The sequence below is a fragment of the Pyxicephalus adspersus genome, chromosome 9 (genome assembly GCF_032062135.1).
Source record: "Pyxicephalus adspersus chromosome 9, UCB_Pads_2.0, whole genome shotgun sequence".
NCBI classification, from domain to species: domain Eukaryota; kingdom Metazoa; phylum Chordata; class Amphibia; order Anura; family Pyxicephalidae; genus Pyxicephalus; species Pyxicephalus adspersus.
The window spans coordinates 11,467,166-11,492,692 of record NC_092866.1 but is presented as its reverse complement, the minus strand read 5'-3'; the positions used below and the strand labels follow the sequence as shown (position 1 = coordinate 11,492,692).

Below are 25,527 nucleotides of genomic sequence, written 5' to 3'. Positions count from 1 at the left end.
GATTGGAACGTGTGCAATGCATAAGATTCAGGAAGGCTGATCTATCTGGACTTTGTATGTAAGTTGTTATGATCTGCCATTAGTTAGCAAATGTTATTTTGGGGCCTATTTATATCATTCTTATAGCATTTACACAACTGTTACCCAAGAATTATACAGTAGATTTTGTGTAAACAATAATTAAATTGGGAGCAGCACAGTTGGTTCAGTGGGTAGCACCCCTGTCTTTGCGGCGCTGGGTCCCAGCCAGGACATATCTGCATTGAGTTTGCAGGTTGTCGCCATGCTCTGGTTTCCTCTCACATCCCAAAAACATAAAGTAAGGTTAATTGGCTTCCCCTTAAAACTGCACTGATGCTGTGTTAATGACATATGACTATGGTAGGGACATTAGATTGTGAGCTCCTTTGAGGGACAGCTAGTGACATGACTATGGACTTTGTACAGCGCTGCATACTATGTTGGCACCATAGAAAAAAAAATAAAGAGACCACATCATGGCAAAAGACGGGATTACACAAATTTTTTTCCTAACATTTTTAGGAAGAAACATTATCTGATTTCATGCCTGCGCAGTGCAAGATCGTGTGATGTGAGCAGAAGCCAGAAAAAGAAGATAGAAGATGGCTGTGCCTGCTGTCTCATTTAATGAAAGAAGAAGAAAGCCAGGAAAGTGTGTGATCTACTGGAATCTGCTTTTCTTTTGTTGTTTTTTTTTTTTTTTTTTCTAAAAGATCCACTTTAAGGTCAGGCATTCTTTAATTCTTTAAACAGCTGATAGCGGTAAGCCACACTCAGGGTAGCTAAAAAAATAATGAATAAAGATTTCCCTGGTCCCGCCGGCATCCTCTTGTGTCCTGCCTCTCTCATCCCATCCTCTGGCCACGTCTTCTCTCTCCAATCGTTCCCCTCTTGATTGCGCTGGCAATATATATATATATATATATATATATATATATAAATATATATATATATTTACAAGTTTCAGTATTTTTGATTTATTTAGGCACCCTTGTTTTAACAGATTTTTGTGTTTTTTATTTAAAGTTTAATATTAAATTTAATTTATTATTTTGACATGATTTTGTGTTTCAAACTTTATTATGCTCAGGATGTCTATCCTTGTTTGGACATATTTGGACATATACAAAACATAGTCATGCAACAACATTGCACATATTTCATATTAGACTTGAGTGGCAAATAACACACACCATTCATATTTGATAGTTTTTTTATTTTTAAGGGAGTAAAAACCCACATTTTAAAAAAATACATTTTAGATAATAAACTTGTATTTTATTACTAAAGAATCTGATAATGCCAGATTAATATTCAACTTTGACATTATTCTTGCAAAGTCAAGCCCACAGTTGCCCACATCCAACATGGCCGCTTTTTTTTTGCAAGATGTCTTACGTCCATTGTAATCCGTCCATGGTCTGAATGCACGGGCGCCTCTTATTGGCTAATATTCTCTGACGCGCTCCTTCTTCGTGGACAGGATTGGCTGTCACCTTGGAGATTTCACCTGTGTCTATGAGCCGAGTGTAAGGCGTCCCCGTACGGAAGCCGGGAGTAGTCATATTGAGTCAGGTTACGTAACGAGTTCACTGAGACACCGGCAATGGCGAACGAGGAAGGCGGCCAGGATCCTGAGGTGACTTATTACACTCTGGAAGAAGTGCAGAAGCGGAATTCTGCAAAGGAACTATGGCTGGTCATCCATGGCCGGGTCTATGATATCACCAGCTTTGTGGAGGAGGTAAGACTGGGGACACATGGCAGCTATGGGGCTGTCATCCTATTGCAGCAATACAAGGCAGACGGGACTGGACTTGGGGGCTGTAAGATGTAACTGGAGGGGAGTTATGAGAGAGAATAAGTGACATGACTATGGACTTTGTACAGCTCTGCATAATATGATAGCGCTATATAAATACTGCATTATAATATTAATAATAATAATAGGCCTATTGTCTTTACAAACAGAAATATATCACTTTCACCCAAAAGAGTGAATCAAGGCAACCTACCGTCATGGTTTTGCCATTTGTTGGTAGGTTCTGTTGAATCGTTCGCTTACGATTTTTAATAAAGCTGGTTGAAAGCATGTGCGTGCTGCCCCCAGTGACACCATCAAAGACATAAATGCCCCTTGCCAGGTGAATCTTCCATTACCAAACTTAGATTATAGCCACATAGGTAAATGTCTGCTTGTGTAACGAGGCTTCTGGTACAAAGCTTGGTGATAATCGCAGGTGAATGGTGGGATTTCCTTAATGCTGCACTACAAAAACAAAACTTTAGAAAGCAGTCACTGGAAGAATAATAAGAAATGCCCATTTGGTGTCATGTGACTGGTAAATTGAATTCCCGTGCTTCCTACTATGCACTTTGATTTCTTCCAACCTCAGTTCCCCATTAGGGAAAGTGGAGGAAGGAACCATTGAGCACAATATGTGGGGGGATACAAAGTTATGATGCTTAAGGAAGTGTCAAACGCCAAAGGGGTTTACAGATGCTCCATTAATATTAAAATAACTATAATATTAATAATAATAATCAGTATTTATATAGTGCCAACATATTGCGCAGTGCTATACATTAAATGAAGGGTTGGAAATGCCGGGCACAGGAGGAGGGCAAGACTGGAATAAAGACAGGAGACAGGGATCCTGTAGTGGTGAGTATGCCAACTTCTCTATCACCTCCTGCCTCCTTATCCATAGACTTAGGTTGTAATTTTCTTTTGGCCAGGGACCATCACTGTCACCAAAAAGGTTCCTTGAGCAATTTGTGCCTCTCAGGTCCATTTAGGTGACACCAATCTGTAAAGCTGGCCAGCAATGCAAGGGACATTTTTCCTACTGACCACCACACTAATATACTATAAGCTGCGGATATACAGGTAGTCCCCCGATTAAGGAAAACCGACATAAGGACGCCTCCTAGATACGAACCAGGCTTACAATAATATAAAATGCATTTATTAATATAATGTAACTGTTCCGACTTAAATACAAATTCCACTTAAGAACAAACCTACAGTCCCTATCTTGTATGTAACCCGGGGACTACCTGTAGTAATTATAGCAGGGGGGGTTCCCTGAGACCTGAAAGATATTTCAAGGGTCCCCCATGTAAAAAAAAAGTTTGAGATAAGCTAATCTAACCTATCAGCTAGATGTGAAGGGGTTGTCAAGGATAAATTCTCTTTTTATCACCTTTCCCCAGTGCCTGCTGTATAGATTACTCCTGCAGGTTGCTTCACTGATATTAGCACTGTGTGACCTGTGTGATGTTGAGGTCACTGCCAGAAATGTTCAGAGAAGAACCCATTGCCCTTCTGACTCATTCACATAACTCATTAACTTTAGCTGTGTGTATTTGTCTTCAATCAGTAAATCAGATAAATGGAACCCTGGAGTACTAGAGATGTGCTGACTGCAAAAAAGGAAATTTGAAATATTTTTGGTGTATGTCAGGTCTTATAAGAGTCAGATAAAATACTCCAAATGTATAAAAAATTACAGCGCAAGGATATCCAGAGATATGTGTGGCTTAATGATAAACTCCAATTGTGTGATACTTTCCCCGCCTCCTAGAATGTATGCTCCTAGGGGCAGGGTCCCCCCCGTGTCACTGTCTGTATTCGTCTGTCATATGCAACTCCTATGTCATGTACAGCGTTGTGTAATATGTTGGCGCTATTCAAATCCTGTATTATAATAATAATAATAACTCCAGGCAAATGGTTAACTGCACAGGTGTAATGAATGGATGCTGTCCGACCACACCAAAGATTTGTTCTTTTCCAGTTATGAGATTTACACATTGCACAGATTTGTCTGGCAGGACAGGAGGCCTAATTAATGTTGTTATTTTTTTTTATTTTTTTTTTTTTTGCTGGAGTTTGTGGAACCTTCATTTTATAAAAAAAGACACTTTACTTTCGCAGAGCCCTCATTCCTTCTGTAATCAGATTCAATTCAGTCCCGTGCTGTCCCTGATTCCTCCTTCTTTCTGTCATTAAGGAACCAGCAGGTGCCGGCATCTTCAGGTTCTTCTTATGTCACCCTCTCTCACTTTCACCTCATATTAGGCATGCGCAAAAGGAGCAGTCTGAAAACTGAAAAGGCAAACCAGAGCAACCTGGGATACCTACGACTTGTTCCCATGCGGTCTTTGTCATTCTATATATAAAGTGGTTATCCATCTTTTTATATTTTGTTAAGAATGTCCATTTTAAAAGTTATCTTTTGCTAAAACTTCCTCCTACTTACCAACCTCTAACTCTATTCAACATGTTCTTTTTTTTTTTTCCTTAATATCCATGGATCATTTTTACTTAAAGAGGAAGTAAACCCCAAAACGCAAAACTTCAATCCCGCCGAGGAGTTGATCGGTCCCATGTCATCCGTCTTCGGGCCAGCGTGCTAGGCACCTAATCGTTCTCCTAGGCGATCAACAATTAAGCAGGCGGTGCTGCACTCTTTTAAAATAAAAAACCACAAACAAACAGATTTTTTACCGTACATAAAAGAGTTGTCTACCCTTTTATGTCAAGTGAAAATTCTGAGTTTGGGTACGCTTTAAATCCACCCTTTTTTTTTTTTTCATCCCGTGACATTCATAGGTGAGAGGCAGATTTCCTGGTCCTGTGACTTTTGGAGATGGATTTTCTATACGTGACGTGGCTGTAGTCCAGAACTCCCAGTACAGCTGCCATGCCCTTCACAATTTCTATAATAGACTATCAGGGTGTCATTTATTCACACAACCCAAACCAAATGTTTCTACTTTTTGTTTTGATTTAGTAATCTTTACAGCTTCAATTATAATTCCATGTTTTGAGGTTTTAAAGGTCAAAACAAAATGTAAATTCTGATATTTTCCTAAAACCCAAAAATTAACAAGGCAAATTCTAATACAAATCAAGTTGTTGTGAAAAAAGTAATGTATAATAGCAAAGTGGTGGAAAGAATTGCAATCCTGTGGATTATGTTCACTACATGCCATTTCTGCTGTTCTCTGAATTCATGAAGGGTGAATCATGTGTGATCATTCAAGGTATAAAGAACAAAACATGGCAGGCTACATTTCCCAGCATGCCTGCATTACAGTACAAACCATTCCCTTGCATGAGAGGGCAGCCACAGGAAGTTGGTGGTCAGCAGTTATAAGAACTTATTGGAAAATAAAAGGCAGGAGAGGTTTTGAGGTTTTATAAAGGTATATCCTAAGTCGTTTAGTTTAAATTAGACTTTAAAATACCTTTTCTCGAATGATAGGCCTGATTTATTAAAGCTCTCCAAGGCTGGAGAGGATACACTTTCATCAGTAAAGCTGGGTGGGTGATTCAGCAAACCTGGAAAGAATTTCTTCCGTCATTTGCTATTTGTTAGCATTTGTTTTGAATCCTAGACTAGATCCATTCCATGTTTATGAATCACCCAGCTTCACTGATGAATGTGTATCCTCTCCAGCTTTGGAGAGCTCTATTATAAATCAGAGCCATTGAATGGAGGTTTGGGAAATCAAGGATTACTCCTACTAGTAATCTTCTTTTTATGACTCCTCCATGACAGCCAATATACCATACAATTTCATAGAAATGTTTTACTAAAATAGGGGTGCAGGTGGGGCTTTTATTCTTTTCTGTGTGTTTCCTGTCCCAGTCAGGTAGCAGGAACATTCTCTCTATTGGCTATCCTAGAGGAGTTGTGGAAACAAGATTACCGGTAAGAGTAATTGTGGATTTGTCTGACAGTGACGACCGCGACAACTCATTTATTGAAGGATTAGAAGATTTTTCTTGCGCTCAATTTTGGTGACCGATCCTGCCACTTGTTTCTTGTTCTGATGTCAACTGAAAAAGAAGTCAGGGTAAATCGCCAGTGAGTAATGCAATGTGCGTCGCCCCATCCTCAAATGGCCCATGCATGCAAACAAGGAAGGGAGACGAGCACACACTGAAGGAACTTTACAGACTCCTAGATTGTAAGCTCTTCGGGGCAGGGTCTCCTCCTCCTGTGTCACTGTCTGTACCTGTCTGTCATTTGCAACCCCTTTTTAATATACAGCGCTGCGTCATTTGTTAGCGCTATATAAATCCTGTTTATTAATATTAAAAATATTATTACAATGATTAGCTGATTATTTACATTTCTTGCTTAACCTATTAAGCTGTATTAATAATAATAATAAAAATAATACGGTTGTCTATAAAACCTGGACCCAGGGTTTTCTTCTGCATTCAGCATAGGGCCCTCACTTTCATATGGACAGCTTAGAAAGAAAGTGTTTGCAAATCATCCATACAAATACCATATGTGTGCCCTTTTTTGACCAATTCCTTGGGAGCCACTGTACGTAGCGCATTACAAAGTCTATAGTCATGTCACTAGCTGTCTGTCAAATGGGCTCACAATCTAATGTCCCTACCATAGTTATATGTCATTACACTATTTACACATTACTAAAACATTAATTGACCTAATTGCATGACTTTGAATGTGAGAGGAAATCAGAGTACTGGGAGGAAACCTGCAAACTCCATGCATGCCAGGCCCTGGCTGAGATTTGAACCTGGGACCTAACTCTGCAAAGACCAGAGTGCTAACCACTGAGCCATATGCTGCCCATATACAAATTCCCGTAAGAAATGTGTTGAAGTAGCAGCTATTTACTCACTTTTGCTTTTTAGTTTTGTTTTCAGTGTTATAAAATCATGCACAAAAGGTATAGCCTGTCTGTGCCAATGTCCTGCTTCTGCCAGCTTTAGAGGACCGCCATTATTCATGGAGTGCTGCCATCCAACAGAAACTCCTCCTGGCAATTTACTTCTCTTGATTAGAAGATTGCAAGAAATGATTTTCTTTTTGAAAGCTATACAGAAAAGTGTTTAAAGCGCACCCTTTTTTTCTCTCATTACATTTTTGAAATATTTTGCGCTGAAATACAGATCTATGTAGATTTTCACAGCATCACCTGGCTGGCACAACATAGACTAACATTCTGTTCTGTGCCCAATGTTCAGCCTTGGCTTTATTGACTTGAGAGGAACATGGCAACCATGGTAGTCTCATATCCTCCTTTGGCATACAGTACCATCTGTATGCTGATGACACTCAAATCTATCTGTCCACCCCTGACCTGTCTCCCTCAGTCCTAGATAAGGTCTCACGCTGCCTGTCAGCCATCTCATCATGGATGTCTGACCGATTCCTGAAACTCAACCTGGATAAAACAGAACTCATCATCATCCCCCCCTCAAATTCCAAATCTTCCCTGACATATATCTAACTGTTAACAACACTTATTCGGCCCTCCCCTTAGGCACGTTGTCTTTGTGTCACCTTTGACTCGGCCCTCTCATTTACCCCCCATATTCAGAGCATTTCCAGGTCCTGTCACTTTCACCTATGCAACATCGCCAAAATCCGCCCCTACCTGTCCCCTGAGACCACCAAACTCCTTGTACATGCTCCTATCATCTCCCGTCTGGACTACTGTAACATCCTCGTCTCTGGTATTCCACTAACCCGACTCTCTCCTCTACAATCTATTATGAATGCTGCAGCCAGACTCATCCATCCTTCCCTCCGCTCCTCTTCCGCTGCATCTCTTTGTAGTTCTCTCTATCGGCTTCCATTTCACCTTAGAATCAAATTTAAGCTCCTGTGCTTTGCCTTCAAATCCCTACACAGTTATTGTCCCACTTACATTTCTGACATGGTTAAAAAATACTCCCCCTGCCGCTCTCTCCGCTCCTCCAATGACCTACTAATGACTTCCTCACTCATAACCTCATCACACGCACGGATACAAGACTTCTCTGGGGGTGCCCCAACTCTCTGGAATGGTCTTCCTCGTCCTATTAGGCTTGCTCCTGCTTTCTGCTCATTCGAAAGAGCGCTCAAAACCCATTTTTTCAAACTTGCCTACCCGTCTTCTTCTGTCATTTGAAACCATCACTACTTCCCACCACTACATATCTCCCATCCTATTGTGTGTGAAATTCTCCCACCTACTAGATTGTAAGCTCTTCGGGGCAGGGTTCTCTCCTCCTGTATCACTGTCTGTATTAGTTGTCATTTGCAATCCCTATTTAATGTACAGCGCTGCGTAATATGTTGGCGCTATAAAAATCCTGTTTAATAATAATAATAATAATAACCTTCTTTAAAGTGCACCTGTGCATACCTTAAGTCTTTAAAGTGCAGGTAGACTGCTAAAGCATTAACCTAAATGTGCTTATAGCTATGGACAAATGGTTTATAGGACTCTGTTAAAGCATAAATATGCAAGCAGCACCTTTGGTTCAAGTCTTGTTTGGACCCTTCCCTTCCACAATAAAGGTTAGTGAGACCCTCTGTCTATTATTGGATCTGTAGAATGGCAAAGAAGTGCTCAGCCATTGTAGGGAAGTATAACAAACCTGTAAACTTTTTTCAGCTTGGACCTGCTATAATTACACCTCAGTATGTAAAGAACAGCCTTCCAAAACCCAAATATACCTTAACATTCCTCTTGTCTTAGTGGAGTTTTTATCTAATAAATAAATATTTTGTAGCGTTAGGTTGGACCAGGGTCCATCTATCTTTATTTGAACATGGGTTTACATACTTTTGTGGGCTGTATTTTTTTTTTTTGCTTTGCTGCTGTTATTAGTTAATGCAACTCATCTATTACTTGACCTTTGCTTTTTTTTTTTTTTCGTTGTTGCCTATGATAAATCAGCACTCACCTCGGCAGCCAATAGGAGCCTCTTGTTTGGTCCAGATCCTTCAAAAGTTGCCAAAAGGACTTTGGATAGCAGGTTTACAGATGATTGCTTCTTTGGATTCAGGTCAATGTGGGGGATTTGTAAGCTGACATAACGCAAACAAGCGGCTACAAACATCTTGTGTATCTACAGCCCTATAGCTGTATGATTTATCTGATCCGGGGGTACTTAGAATGACTCCCAAAACATTCTCATGATCCCTGCAGTATTTACAGCCATGACCTGATTTGTGCCTACGGTAAAACTAACAAACATTTCAAATTTGTGGGCTGTCAATTTTCTGCAACGCACCCTGGGGTGGCAGGACCCGGCCTCCCTGGTAGGTTGGTAAACTTCATCTAAGGCTAAACATGGGAATCTGATAGCAGATGAGCACCGTAAGGGAAAGTTGAAAAGAACTTAGATAAAAGTCCAGGAGGGTGTGAAACTATTAAGAGGTGTCTGTGAATGGTTTTAGGGCGATAGCAGCCCCCAACATGGCGGACTTGGCCTTCCCAAAGTCGTATTATTTGATAATGCAGCCCAAAACAAGTGGTAGCCTCTAAGGCTAAGCACGGGTTTGACACCTTCAGTGTTCAAACCATAATTGTTTTTTTGCTGGGTGGGAAGAAATTGGAGGCGGGTGGCAGCCCCTTTATTGTGACCCAACTCATAAGCAACCACCCAAAAAACAGCCGGGTGGTTACTGAAAAGCGCCGAGTAGTGCACCCAGTTAAAAGGAGCCGGGGAGAATACTGACCTCATCACATGACAAATAGGCACAAACATTTTATTCCAACATGGCGCACCACAACTCCAAGTTAAAATGAATGGCACAGAACCTTGAAGTGAATCTGTTCTGAGTATATGTATATTAGCAGAGTGTGCTTCGCTCCAGCGTTGTTCTCTACATCCACAGACTACTTTATTTTGCAATAAAGTATTATGAGCCCCTGGGTTAAAAAAACAAACAACATTTTGGTAGCTGTCATTTAAGAATGAATGATCCACATATTTTTCTAATCACTAAAAAATGATCTTCTCTGGCCTTGTAGTTATGGAAGGACAAATTGACTAAAACGTCTGATAATCAGGTCTTTCATCGTCCAATCCTTCTGGAATGTGGCCGTAGCTCTGAAGCTGCTTACGATTTGTTATAATTAAATAACATTCCTTGGGACTTGTACATTAAGGTTTTTCACTGTATTTATCCAATTCTCTTGTTTACAGAGCACTGAACTTAAAACAATATAAAAAATCATAGGCAACTATAAGTTTACAGGTATATAATGCTTAGATACCCCTAGATAAGATCCCATAATCTAGAACATTAGGCTTGATTTAATAAAGCTCTCCAAGGCTGGAGAGGATACACTTTCATCAGTGAAGCTGGGTGATCCAGCAAACCTGAAACTGATCTGGTCCAGGATTCAAAACATTTTCTAGCAAATGGGCTTTGAAGAAATCCATTCTGATCTATTAAAAATCTCCAAGGCTGGAGAAGATACTTTGAGTGTTGCTGGGTGATCCAGCAAACCTGGAATGGATCTGGTCTAGGATTCAAAGCAAATTACCTTTAAAGAAATCTATTTCAGGTTTGCTGGATCACCCAGCTTCACTGAGGAAAGTGTATCCTCTCCAGCCTTAAAGAGCTTTATTAAATCAGGCCCAGTGTTTCTCCACGGGGGTTCCTTCATAGATTTCTAGGGGTTCCTTAAGCATTGAGCGTCTGTGGGTTGACATTCTTCCCAATGGGCAGTATTGTAAGAAAATTTTTTATTATTATTACACAGTATTTATATAGCGCCATCATATTACGCAGCGCTGTACAAAGTCCATAGTCATGTCACTAACTGTCCCTCAAAGGAGCTCACAATCTAATGTCCAAACTATAGTCATATGTCAATAATGTTGTCTAAGGTCAATTTAGGGGGAAGCCAATTGACCTAACTGCATGTTTTTTGGGAGGAAACCCACACAGACACAGGGAGAAACTGCAAACCCCATGCAGATAGTGGCCTGGCTGGGATTCGAACCTAGGACCTAGCGCTGCATAGGCCGGAGTGCTAACCCCTGAGCCACCAAGCTGAGACATTCTTCCTACTGATGATGGGGTTCCCTGAAGGTTATTTCAAGGGGTTCCTCATGTTAAAAAGTTCACGAAACACTGATCTAAAAGAAACCAATGCAGACCAATTGTATGCGGACTGTGTCCATGGAGGGGTCTGAACATGGGACTCCAACCCCTTGTGTTGCTTTAATTGCTGCATACATTCAGGCTCTGTATGCTTTTAACGTATACCTGTCACATGGAAGGAATATCTAAAAGCGGACACCTAGAATTGTCTATCAGAACATCCAAGAATCCCCATACTTAGGTTGTAGTACATGCCATTGTTGACTTTCGAGGTAAAAAGTTAGTTTAGGAAACCTCCATAATATTGGTAAGAAAGGCACAGGAAGGGGGATTTTCAACAAAGTTTGAACTCCAAGGCTGCTGGTTGCCATACAGAGCACCCTAGGTGGTCAGTTTTAGGTTTTGGAAACTATCAGTAATTGTAGAACACAGACACAGATTGGCTCAGGCATGATAGTTTCATATTCTTCTAGCACATAAAGGCTATGTTTTAGCTGAAGGCTTAACCTTTCTTCTTCTGTGCCGCGTCTTTGCCTATTGAGCTTGTCAAAATGATGGGTCAATGGTAAGGTATAGGAGTTTTAAAGGCGAGACAAAGCTAGTATACCCCAATATTTCTTAAAAAATAATTCAAAGATTTTTGGCTACTCCAAATCAGCACATGCCCAGTGTTCCCCCCAGCACTTATTAGCCGGGCGCACCGCCCAGCACTTCTCAGTAACACACTTACTGGGACCACCACCCAGCTTAAAAAAAATTCTTGAGGAAATACTGCATGCCAATGCAAACGGCAATGCACTTTCAAATATAAATCACACAGCTGTAGTAGGAAACCCTGCTTAATACCCTGCCTTGTACACGAGACCCCTATGTTACCAGGTACACAATAATTGCTTCTGACACCCCTGGTTACTTCCTTGTATGGCTTTGCTGACAACTTGGTAATAATTCTCTTCTCAAGTCTCACTACAGTAACCATTTTATCTGAATACTTAAAAGTTAATCCCTCCCCCCCTGATCTTGTAGAGTTTGACCACTAGGAGGCACCACAGTGGTAGAATTTTAAAGAACAGTAATGTAACAGCATAAAATCATTTTACCCTTCCATTAGACAGGATAATGATGAAACAGTTATAATACAAAAAAAAGGTTAAAACAATACAGCTTAATAAGTTAAGCAAGAAATGTAAATAATCAGCTAATCATTGTATTATTATTTGTATTATTAGTAGACAGGATTTATATAGCGGCAACATATTATGTAGCGCTGTAGAATAATTAGGGGTTGCAAACGACAGACAGATGCAGACAGTGACACAGGAGGAGGAGAGGACCCTGCCCAGAAGAGCTTACAATCTAGGAGGTTGGGGAAGTATTACACAATTGCAGGGGAAATATTCACCAGGCATCCTCCCAGGGTATATCTTTGCTGTTGTCTGTGTACAGAATGTGATGTGAATGATGTGTTCTGTTTGTCTATTTTATGTCACATGGAAGTCATATTAAAGCAAACATCTTATGTTGGTGATATGGTAAGTTACTCCATGTGCCAGAATCAGTGGTCGGAATCACTAAGAGCTTTACACAATGCATTACTTAAGCTACGTACACACGTCAGATTTTTATCGCCTGATCATCGGCCAGATATCGGGCGAAAATCTGCCGTGTGTACAGTCGGTGTCGTCCATCGTCCGAACGACCGTCCTGCCGGATCCACGGACGATGGACGACAACCGATCCTAATGAAAGGGAAGGGGGAGAGCGCGCAGCAGGGTGTCGCTCCGTCGCTCTCCCCCTCCCCTCTCCATAGAGCATGAACGGTGCTGTATGTACAGCACCGTTCATGCATCGTGCAGTCCCATCGTGCAGTTCCTTGTCGTTGGAAAGGATCATGAAAGATCCTTTCCAACGACAAAAATTGCACGTGTGTACGCAGCTTTAGACTGAATGTGTGTGTATATATATATATATATATATATATATATATATATATATATATATATATATATATATATATATATATATTCATTAATTCTATATCTTGAGCTACTGAGGAGAGACCCAGCAAGGCAGGTAACATTTTGGTGCTCATTAGTGACAGCCCTATGTTTTCCTATACCCGATGTTCTTTACATTGTACCTGTGCTTTGCTAGATTAAAAGGTTCACTTTAATGGAGACACCGTAGCAGCACATACCTTCCGTCCAATAGGCCAATTGGTTTAAAAAAAATTACTGGTACTTCCAGCCATGAAAAGCATTTGAGATTCTCCCCATCCTCCCATGCAAGGGCATTGGCCCTTGATGAATGGAGAGCGATCTTGGCAAATGTCCTCATCCCTGTTTTGGTTCCAGATCATGACTTGAAGCTTAAGCAGGACACCGTCACTTTGTTCCCACAGCCTTTTTATTCCTTCTGCATGGTTTATTGTCCATTGTAAGAAAGAAGTACTTTGCCTTATGAGGACCAGTATTTTATTGATTCATATATATAGATCCACTTTAATAAATTAAACCTACAGATCTGCCTATACAAAGTATATATATTTTTTTCATTCGCTTTTAGCACCCAAAAATGTATTGGCGCCACTGTAATGAATACATGCAACAAAGTAAAACTTCCACAAGAGGGCGCTGTCTAAACACACATCAGATATTTACTTTTTTTGCAGTGGTTGATCTTATTCCCATGAGAAAACTACCTGCCCAAGGGGAGGGAGGCTTACTACTTCTACCAGGGTCAAAAGTTTGTCATGCCATGCCCCAAGTGTAACGTTCACTTAGCTGTAAAGCGTACGCAAAGTGCACGGCATCAATTATAGAAATGACACTGTTGGACCAAACCCCATCTGTGTGTACTGTAATCTCTTCTTGTTTTGACCTCTCAGATTCCCAGTTTATTAATAGGTGTGGCCTTTTGTGTATTGCTGTGCACAAATCATATTAATGATACAACAGTAGTCATACAGTGACTACGTCAATTAAAGGCACGGATGTTTTTTTATGTTTGCAAGACCTACTAATGGCCAAGGAAGCTATGGTGTATAATTAGAAAAGCTTTTTATTTATTTATTTATTTTTGTGTGCAACATATCAATGATGCGGTCAGTTTCCTAGAGCAGAAGGCCATCTTATCTGAGCTTGTGGTTATCTCTCTGTGGTCTGACTTCCGTCTTCTCACATAGAGCCTGCATGCTACCTGAAATGTATGAAAACTTAAAGTATGAAAGTAGTTTATTCTGTCCAGACTTTTTTTCTTGTCTCAGGTCAGTTACTTGAAAATGGATGAAGAAGACTATTCTTTTTAGAATTGGGAATTTTTCTGTCCTGATAAAATCACTTTAATAATATTTTTTTTTCAAATGTCTTTTAGCCAGTTGTGGTAACTGCAGGGTCTTCCTCATACCTTCATGAAGGGAAAAGGCTCAGTGATGGTAAAGTGGAGTTGGGAAGTTGAGGGGGATATCCGCAGCTCCACCACCAACTTATTTTGGTTGCTACTGATTTAGAGCTTATTTCGGTCCAAACAGATGCTACTAATGTGGGGTAGGGGCAGTTCTGGTACATCTGGTCGGGGGTGAGGAGCAGGAAATTGATCCCAAATGAGAAGAATTACAGAATTATAGATCACAAGCACCTGGCAATAAATGGATATTGGTGTCTCTATGATACTACCTTCTTGGTCAATATGGACCATTCACCCCTGATCTGAATGTCTAAGGCTAAAGATACAAATTGAATATTTGATTGCAAGCAAGACTTTAGTACTGCACCTAGCAGTATTGTATTGTGACATTGTGCACTAATGCTGGGTATCCTTAAATCCAAAAGAGGTCTAAATTAGGCAGCCTGTTTAAAGCGGAACTAAACTCAAAACAAAAAAATTATCTTGCAGGTCTCCCGATGGCGCTGGTTCTTCCCACGATCCGGTCCCGCGTCATCCTAGAATTTCTCTTTGTCCGGGCGCAGAGGAAGTGCTGGGCGCTGCCATCTTCAGTCTTCACTTCCGTCTTCTTCCTCGGTCTACTTTCTTGGTCATCTAATCTCGCACTGCGCAGGGGCGAGATCAGCTGATGTAGACGCTGTAAAAGGGGGAGGGGGGGAGAGAAGAGAGCCGATCTCACTGTGCATGCACTTACAAGAAACATTTTTACCTTACATAGAAGGCTTATCTACCCTTCTATGTAAAGTAAAATTGTTGTGTTTAGGTAAGCTTTAAATAAAAAGAACATACTGGAATGTGGTATCCAGATGATGCTGCAGGTCCTGCTAGCGGAATAAAGAATATTAGTCTTCGCCTTGGCATTTGGTCTCATGATTTCAGTTTAAGGGGAGGATTAGTATTCCCCTTTAGTAGAGGTCACATGACCAAATCCAAGACTTTTCGTAATAACCAATCTGGTGTGTTCCTGCTTCTCCTTTTACATTCTATATAATATTATAAAGTAAAGATTATGGGAACCCCTTAGAATGGCCACAGCTGGTGCTTGGGAACTAATCAAAAAAGCCAGGTGGTGAAATGCTGCAGTTTCTATCAATATATCCCCACTCATTACATGTGATCCCAGAAAGCCAGTTGTGAAAAGCATATTTCCATCCAAAGGGATCCCCAATACCTTCCTGGAGATATGTGTGACTTTAGTTACTTTTGCAGAAGACTTGCTACATAAATGTACTACAGGAAAAAAATATTTGATGGCCTCTGGCATGGAATCGGACATATAGGGGAAAGGGGTTTTCTTTGTTCTCAGTCCTTGTCTGCAATTGCAGACCTGTCAGATATTTTTGGAGCAGTGTTTACATTACACCTAGGGTGATAGCAGTCAAAGTATAGGGCAAAAAAAGCAAGAAGCACAAGTTTATTGTTGCTTTGTAGCCTAGATAATGGGCCTGATTTATTAAAGCTCTCCAAGGCTGGAGAGGATACACTTTTATCAGTGAAGCTGGGTGATCCAGCAAACCTGGAATGGATTTCCTTAAAGTCATTTGCTAGAAAATGTTTTGGATCCTGGAGCAGATCCTTTCCAAGTTTGCTGGATCACCAATCTTCCTTGATAAAAGTGTATCCTCTCCAAGCTCCTCTTGGAGAGCTTTAATAAATCGGGACCGTTGTGTTTTCATTGTAAGCTTATCCAATACACAAACATTCAGCATGATGTATACCGGATACCATGCTATAGTACTACAACACAGCAGCTGATTGTTTTGGTTTTTTTGTTATTTTCCCTTTGTGTTTTTTTTTTTATCATCACAAAGGATCAGACAATCCATCCTTAATTTTCTTTAAAGGTAGAGTAAGGGCACACAAACCCACTAACAATAAATCCATTATATGTAATTATTTCCTTCTAAAAGCCAGTGTATAACTTAAAACAGGAAGGACTGCACAACGTGTGGCATGGTGCCTGTGTGGTAGTATTGGGTAGACGTGCCGCAGGAGGAGTGATGTCACGCCTAGGATTACTATATGCCGTCCAACTCTCACAGTATCTTCTCTTACAACATCTTCTTTTACCTTCAGGCATCGAAACTCCTACCAGTGGATCATAGGCTCTTCTTTTTATATGTGAATCCTGAATCCTGAATGCAAAAAATGATCTTCTGTATCATTAGGAACATCCAACACCGTGTTCTCCCCAGACCCTTTTAGCTGGGCGCACCACCCAGAACTATTCAGTAACCATTTGGCTGTTTTTGGGTGGTTACAGAAGAGTTGGGTCAAAAAAAAGGGGCTGCCACCCACCTACAATTTTTCCCACCCGGCTTAAAAAAATGCCTGGGTTAAACACTGCAACCATTGGCCAATTATCAACGGCAATATTAATGGGATCAACCTGCCCTACAGCAAGTTGCTGGAATGGTGGAACTAACCATGATCATTGACCAGACAAAAGTATCTTGTCTTCACCACATGCATTGAGATAATAAAATATTTTTGTTATTACCCCCTAGGAAGGTCATACAATACGTGATCGATACCAGGCTACCTTTAGAATCTGCAGTCTGTAGATAAATATTATCTACATTCCCCCCTTTGCCATGAGAGTGTTAATCTATGTTGCAGCTGTCAAGTAGAAAAGTGCAGGTGTGTGCGCTTCTGGTTCAGAATGCTCCATGACCGTTCGGTCATTGAAATCTGCAATTAGCAATGATCAGATTTGTAGTTCATGAATTTGTGTTCACCAAAGAAATTAATAGAAATAAGTAAATAAACCCAAATAAGGCTAGGAGGGAATGTTGCTCCCAAATGTTCAAAAAATATTTAATTGGAAATGCTGGGAGCTTGGGGAAGCTGCTAGCTGACATGCATAGTTACATAGTAAGTCAGGTTGAAAAAAGACATAAGTCCATCAAGTTCAACCACTAGGGAAATAAACATATCACAAATATAAAACCCTATGGACATTGTTGATCCAGAGGAAGGTAATAAAAACCCTGGTACAATTTGCTCCAACAAGGAAAAAAAAACTTTCTGATTCCATGAGGCAATCGAATGTTCCCTGGATTAACAGTCTCTGACCAGGAACTAAAAATCCCACCTTCTGTGTAAACTAGCCCCAACAGAAACCCAACTTAGGTTGGGTTCCCACTTTAACTACAGATCTGTTTTTGAAAACGCCACCCATGCAAAAGGGTTTAGGCAGCCCAGTAATTTAAGCGTCTCTACAAACAACAATACATAGAAAACAGCGAAAGGCAATGCTTTGCAGCTGCTCACATATGGATCTTGCAAATACCTTGAAAGACCACTGGCCTGTGTGATCTGTACATAACTGTTTATGATAGTGAATGTCAGATGGCCATGTGAGCTACAGTGATCTCCCTAGCCCCTTTTAGCTGGGTGCACCACCCGGCACTTTTCACCAGATAAGGGTAAGGTCCAGGGAGCTGTCAACACAGCTTGAACTGCTGCCACTCTGTTTGTCACTGTTAAGACTTTCCTAATCTTCAGACAGAACTAACCAAACTGAGCTCCTTGGACCTTAGCCTCATCTGGGAACTCTTATAAACCATTAACATTCACTCCCCTTTGAGGAATCACTAATCTATCCATTCAACCTCATTATTCAGCAAACCTAAAGTCCCTTTGGAAGCCTTATAATGAAACGCGTCGAAAAAGAGACAACCTTGTTTCATTATTTGCATTTTTAAATTGAACCATACTCTGTATTGTATACATCCAGTTGAGCTCTGTCTAGAGATTATACTATTATACACGCTTTATCAAAAAATATATGTAAAATTGCCAAAAACTCCCCTCTCTCTCTCTCTCTCCCTACTTCAATTGCGCATTCTCCCCCAAATAGCATTAAACTTTTCTGTATTACCCCTGGCACTAGCCGTAAGGTCCTCAATCAACATATAATTTATTTTACGCATCCAAAGACTTCTGGTCGGTGGTGATATGGATTTCCAGCAAAGGGGGAAACTAGAGTTTGTCGCCACAATAGGATGCCTAATGACTGAGCCCCTGTAAGCCTTTTCTGAAATGGTAATATGGAGCAGCAGAAAGAACTTTGGTTCTGTGGGTATGTGATGCGTAGTCACTTTTTGAACAAGGGTAATCACTTCAGTGCTCAGCTCAGGTAGGCAGGTGGAAGCCCCTGTGTTGTGACTTAACTCATCTGTGACCACCCAAAAAAAGCCAGGTGGTTGTTGAAAAAAGCCGGGCGGTGTGCCCGACTAAAAGGGACCAAGGAGAACACTGCACTTCATTCCAGAAGGGACATAACTTGGAGCACGACCAGAAAATGTGAAGCATACTCCACCCTCTCTTCTCCACACCGCCAACATATATTCAGAAAGAAACTGTAATTTGTAATTTAACTGGGCTCCATCTTTATTATGTGTGTCCTGTTTATGTTTTTATACACGGCTTCTTTTTTAGAGAATAATGTAATCTTTCATTGTTTTTGCAGCACCCAGGTGGAGAAGAGGTCCTGTTTGAGCAAGCTGGAGCAGATGCCACAGAGAGCTTTGAGGATGTTGGCCACTCTGTTGATGCCAGAGAAATGCTGAATCAATATTACATCGGAGACCTACACCCGGTAAGATGAAGGGAAATATGGTCTAGCCAATATGTGGCAGTGGGTAAGTAGTTTAACAAATAATTTTGGATGGAGTAACTACACTTCAAAGACTTTAAGGCCATAAAAAAAATTTGTTTTTTCAGACATACCTCAAGGCTTTTAGTATGTTTGTGTACCACCAAAGAAGTGCTAAACAGGACCAGCAAGACAGATCAGAGTTCAGCTGCATTGACAGATTTCTCTCTATCACTGGGGCAAAATAACCCCTGACTGTCTCTTACCACCTAATTTTACCTTGGTCACAGGCCAGTACAAATCTCTGTTTGCTGTTTCAATGCACAGGGGTCACAAATATGCCTAAAATTGCTGTAGGCATTGAAATGGGCATATTTGGCCTTTGTGTCGGATTTCCTTAATAAATGTCCCCCAGCATATGGCGCTGGAAGAGGAATCTTTAAATTCCTGATATTGGTGATTGTTTAACCTCTTTAATGAAATGTATCTTTCATTAAAGTTAACACTTATTTGGTTGCATATTCAAACCAGGAGCATTGCATTTACATTATTGTTCTAAAAAAAAGTTGTACAAGTGCTGCACAGCATTGTTATACCACATTGCACCACTGTTGTGTTTTTACATGAAGCTGTAGCATTGCACAAACTGCTACACCATGAAAAATGCAGCCTGCACAATTTCTGCTCTAAAACACAGTCCAATTCTGTACTGTGCACATTAATGAGCAATGCTGTGCCACAGAAAGAAGACATTCCAGTGCTTGTAGTGTGAGTGGACTCCAAACGTCCACAATGTGTAAGTGTTTATGTATTGCTGTGTTTGTGTTTAGGCTTCATATTGAGACTTTTTTTAATGTAAGCAGTTATTAATTGTTTTTTTTTTCTTTTCTTAAAGGATGACTGCAAAAACAGCGGTAAAAAGGTAAGCACATATATTCTAAATCCATACTTTCTGCTTATACTGTTATCTGTCTATTCTATGGGTTCAGGCTGTTTTTTTGTTAGTGGGATCAATAGACCATTGAGTGCAGAATATCTTTCACCAGAACAGCTTTCCAAGATAGGGAAGATTCTGATTGGTGGCAAGAATTTTGTTACCACAGATATTATTATGTATCTTAGAGACCTCAAAGATCTGCGCTGGGAATGCTTGGGATATATTCTTTGCCATTGCAGCCAGGTGTTCTTAAATAAACAAAAAGGTATGGGGTAGCTTGTGTACCATATCAATAAATGGATATAAGAGATAAGCTTTGGGTGAGCTCTGCTTCTGTATGGATTTCTTGGTAAGAATTAAAAACAAAAAGGCAGCTCTGTATGTACTTCTCACCTCTTATCTGGTGCTGTCACATACAGTTCCTCTTTTCTACCACTTGGTGCCCTCAGTCTTTCAGGTTTAATTTAGCTGGACATCACTCAGCTTGAAAGATTCAGGAGATACTGAGGGTTGGGTATCACCACAGTGTTTTGCTGTGTACCATATTACAATGTAATGATGCAGAGAGGCAGTGACATCATAAAATCGGTGCCATCCTGTGCATTAACACCCCTAGCGGTGGATTTTACCTGCAAATAGTGGTAATCCCAAGTCGCACTCAGGCTAGCTTTAACCTAAAAAAAAAAAACCTACTTACCTTGCTCCTTTGTCGTCCCCCGTCGTCCTGCTGGTCCCTGCAGGTCCTAGGGACATGTCCGTCTTCTTCGATCTTCAGCTGCCCAATGCAGAGACGATCTCCGGGGTTTCCCGGTAACGTTGGTGTGGGTGTACACTCACATTACATGTTTACCTATTTTTTTTACGTTTATTATTACATTGAATAAATGTACTAAATATTGGACATTTTTCATTAAGTTATGTCTTAGAATTTTATAGCCTACAAAAATGTAAAATAAATTTCCATGCAAAAAAAAATGTTACGCTTTTTGCATTGAAATTTGGACATTTAGAATGCTAGGGAGGTTAATAAAGACCAGCTACCGCTGGGGAGAATTGGACAGAAGAGGACCCATTCTGTCATGTGACTAGCCTAAGCATTTCTGGAAAGTTTAGTATGTAATAAAATTAGGAAAAGAATTCTTTTACTGGAGCTGGTTGGGGGTCCTGTCCAGGGATAAGGATTTAAATCCTTTACTGTCCTTGATATAAATAAATATTATGGCATTGACAGACTGGAAACAAGAGGTCTCATTACCGTAAGAATAATAAGTGAAAATGTACCAACAGAAAGTGCTTGCAGCATTAAACATTTTATTGATATGTATGCAAAGAAATCTGCATAGAAAGTTCCTTTTTTAAGCTTCGGCATACAAGAGTGTGACTTTTCCCTATTTGACATTAGCGTGGTGTCACACGAAATTCCCCTTTAATAGACTCCCGGGGTTAGGATATCCATGAACTGTCTCCAGCTGCCAATAATTATTGTAAATAGGTGAAGCAACTTGGCTACCATACAGGTCATGTCATTGGCAGCCTGCCCTGCCCAGATTAAATATGATTTCCGACTCTTCTAATGAGAGCTCCTTGTAATTACTGTTTGTTTTCTTTTTTAATGGTATCTTGTGCCCTTTCCTTTTTCTCCTATATCACGTATCTGCCCTGGGCTGGTTATTTCCACCCTAACTCGGTATACGCCTTGGGCTGTATCGGGGTTCATAAATTCTGGCGAGTATCTGCCACTTTATTCTAATGCAAATGTGCACTATTTGTATTTGAGGGCTGAGAAAGTTAAATAAAACTGAGACCACCAACCCAACAAGGTATGTTAACCGATCCACACACCTTTCTACTTTTGTATTATTGGAGAGGAGCTTGACCTTCCCCATGTGACCATTACTAAACCTGAGTTGTCAATCCCCAGGCCAAATCTGTAAAACATATACACACATTAGAGGATTCTCGCCAGCCATTATTAAACAGTATTTATATAGCGCAAACATATTACGCAGCACTGTACAAAGTCCATAGTCATATCACTAGTTGTCTCTCAAAGGGGCTCACAATCTAATGTCTCTGCCACAGTCATATGTCAGTAATACAGTCTAAGGTCAATTTATCTAACTGCATGTTTGGGAATGTGGGAGGAAACCGGTGTACCCGGCAGAAACCCAAATACAAACTCCATGCAGATAGTGTCCTGGCTGAAATTTAAACCTGGGACCCAGCACTGCAAAGGCCAGAACGCTAACCTCTGAAACACTGTGTTGCCCACGAATGGTCGTGCTCATCTTGGGCGAAAATCTGACATGTGCCGCAGCGGATTAACAAGGCCAGGAACTACCATTATTTCAATAGAAAAGAGCAGAACAGGTTGTATCTTGCTTATCCTCCCCTTCCCCTCTCCATAGAACAGAACAAAGCCGTGTATACAGCGCTAGTTCATTTATCTGTTTATTCTGGCAATAATCGTCCAATTTGACGTCTGTACAGGCTTAAAGGGTGGGTTATAGTGATGTCTTCCCTGACCATGTCACTGCGTTATATGGTGGAGAATGCAAAAAATCGGCAATAAAGATGCTCTATCATAAGTGTACTGTCTTTTTTTTCCCTTCAATAATATTATTCAGCACCTTTCATGCCACGCGAATGATTTTATTATGATTTTTAAAACACTGATGCAGAGGTCAGTAGGTGTTGTTTTTCATATTTTCATTGATGCACCAGGCGGCATTTCTGTAGTTGCTTCTAATACTGATTTCCAGCCATTGGTTTGCTATGTACTAGTTTATGACTGGGTATCTTTCCAGAAGGTTACATGTTTTCAAATTCACTTGGGTTTTGTGTAATTGTATATATTTTATTATACTAAATTGTTGCTAAACTTTTGTTTTATACATTAAAATTAACATAGATGAATAAAGAGAGGGTACTGCATCTTAGTTTTTCAAGGTTCACTTGAAATCTTTAACCTGTCAGAAATGTACTTAAGTTTAACTTTTTTTTTTTTTTTTGTTCCTTTTTTAGGATGTTTTGATTACAACGTCTAACAGTTCTTCCAGGTAATGGGCGATGCACACATAGATGAATGTACTGCTTAAAAGCCTTGTCAGAAAAAATGACAAATGATCAGCAGTTGGAAAATTTGACACTATGAAATATACTCCTTATAGCCTTTTTACATGCAGTTTGTATCTGCTATAGAAACATATAGATTGATCTTCTGAACATTTTGTTGTAAATAAGCTAGCTGCCTCTGTCCATGATAGTTTCAAAGCAGCATGTGATATACAGGCCTGGGCAAATATTACAATCATTTGCACCCTGTTGGTAACAGTTTTTGGGTTTCTGTGAACATTCTTGTTTACATATTTGGGAAAAATGTTGGCAGTATAAACTGTACCGTCCTATGAAGCTTAGGGGTAAAAGGTTTGCTTAAAATTACCCAGTCCTATTAAAAAGGCTTGGCCACTGTAAATCCTTTACTAAACCAGAAGTAATCTTTCTTCTTTTTCCTTCTCTCTGTAGTTCTTGGTCCAACTGGCTGATCCCAGCAGTAGCCGTCCTGATTCTGGGCCTAATGTACCGTTTTTACACTGCCGACGGCCGTTCTTCCTGAGTGACAGCTACTCAAGGCCGGCGTCCTTGCGCACAAGTAAATGGGCAGGATCCAAAACACAAGTGCTATCCATCGGCCATACCTCTGCCACAGGTCCAATTGACGTTTTTCGGAGCCTCCTCATTGTAACTTGCTGACAAGACCTCTATTCCATGCTGTGAGCCTGCGTTGTCCTTTTATCCCTGTCTAAACCCTGGATGTTTTTATGGGACTTGGTAACAGAATTTCGCTGTTGGATTGTGTCACAGAGCATGCCTATAGTACTCTTACTATCTCCGTGTAAGGAGCCTTCCCATTTTCTGAGTCATCCACCGTCTGCCTGTATTATTACTGTGTTACAGTAACGCCTTCTTTTGTGTGGTGAAGCTGTGAGTGTGTGTTGTCCATTGACCTTCTCCATCCAGCTACAGCTTTTTGTTGGTTCCATCTTGGTTGTGTCCTAAGGGGAGCTAGGCATTTCTGGTCTTTAAGACCATTTCTGTCTTAAAGCGGAACTAAACTGAATAAAAAACTTAAAAAAAAACCTTTAGTCCCTTAGATCCCTTGATGGTGCTCTGGATCTTCCCTTGATCGGGTCCCATGTCATCCTGGAATTCCTCTCTGTGCCTGCGCGAAAGATGCGCTGGGCGCCACCATGTTCTCTCTTCCCTTTTCGGTCATCTTATGTCACCCATTCTCACACTGAGCAGGTACGAGATCAGGTGAAGTAGCCTGCTGCAAGGAGGAAAAAAGACTGCACATGCTTGAGGCATCTCTTTCCCCTTAGTGGGAAAAAAAAGCCCCGGGATTGGGCATGTGCAGGAGTTGCACTTAAAAAAAAAAAAATGGTTGTCTAAAAAAAAAAAAATAATGGTTGTCTACCCTTTTATGTAAAGTAGAAATGTTAAGTTTAGCTCGGCTTTAAGCAAGAATTTGAATATACAGTATGCCAGTTCTGTGCATATTCCTTTTACTGAATTGAGGAAACATTCCGTGCATTTTTCACAACGTTAGCTCAACTTTCAGCTGGGATTTAAAAAAAGATTTAGGGTAGATCTCCTACCTGGGTTTCAACGTGAGCTATTAAATCTTACCCCACAAAAAAAAACAAAAATGTCTTGAGTCCAGCTGCCCCTATTATGTGTAAAAGTTGTTCTATTAATTACGGTTTCCATGGTTTAGTTTACGCAATATTTAATAGGTAAATGTATGGAAGTGTCAGGTCTTAATAACCTAAACTTTTACTGCACCAGGCAAGGTCCAGCATGTAGATATATATGAAGTGTAGTCTGACAGCTGGTTTATAGCACTTTATCTGCACCCCACCACTGCATCAGCTCCTGGTGTGATAGAGAAGTGTTATAAATCACATTGGTAATGTGAAAAATTTTACTCCAGTGAGTTTCATACATTTACCCTGACTGTGAATAGCCAGGTATGACATGGGACCAATGATCATTGAATAACTTGCACATAGTCTTACTGACATGGAACGCAAAGCCTGTGGCTGGAGGAGAATTCCTTTAACGTACATGGTTGTGAGTGATTATGTGCTTTTTAATTAACGACAAGGATTGTCATCAATGTCATGTATACACTTAAAGCCATAACCAAGAAAATTCAGAAATCATCAGTTTTAATAAACCTCTTCTTATGTCTTAGTTAATGATTTATTTGTTTGTTGTGTCAATGTTCATATTGTTTTCTATATTGAATATAGCTAATGGGTTGTCTGAACTTAAACCAAAAGATCTATACTGCTAACATCCCAAAATTCTTGAGTACATAGAAAGTTAGGTATATTTGTGGGACTTTAAAGGCAGTTCAGTACATGTCGCAAAATGGGCTCAAATATAAAAAAACAATATTTTAATAATAACAAGCCATAAAAACAGTGGATGGAAATTCCATAAAAATGCTCAGTACATAGCACCAAACAATTGTGTATATCATTGAGATGTAAAAGATTCTGATAATCCAATGCGTTTCGCAGAATTAATCTGCTTCATCAGGGAATATACAAGACCTCAATAGATAGAATGCA

The 25,527-nt window shown here is 40.2% G+C and overlaps 1 protein-coding gene across 1 annotated transcript; it reads left to right on the top strand.

The window, feature by feature from the left end:
- The first annotated feature begins 1,561 nt into the window (after window positions 1-1,561).
- On the top strand, window positions 1,562-25,144 carry CYB5B (cytochrome b5 type B). The gene is made up of 5 exons (XM_072422576.1): window positions 1,562-1,765; window positions 18,826-18,954; window positions 19,847-19,873; window positions 22,913-22,947; window positions 23,414-25,144. Exons 1-5 carry the CDS (start codon window positions 1,628-1,630, stop codon window positions 23,502-23,504), a joined length of 420 nt encoding a protein of 139 aa, XP_072278677.1. The 5' UTR covers window positions 1,562-1,627; the 3' UTR covers window positions 23,505-25,144.
- The last annotated feature ends 383 nt before the right edge of the window (window positions 25,145-25,527 follow it).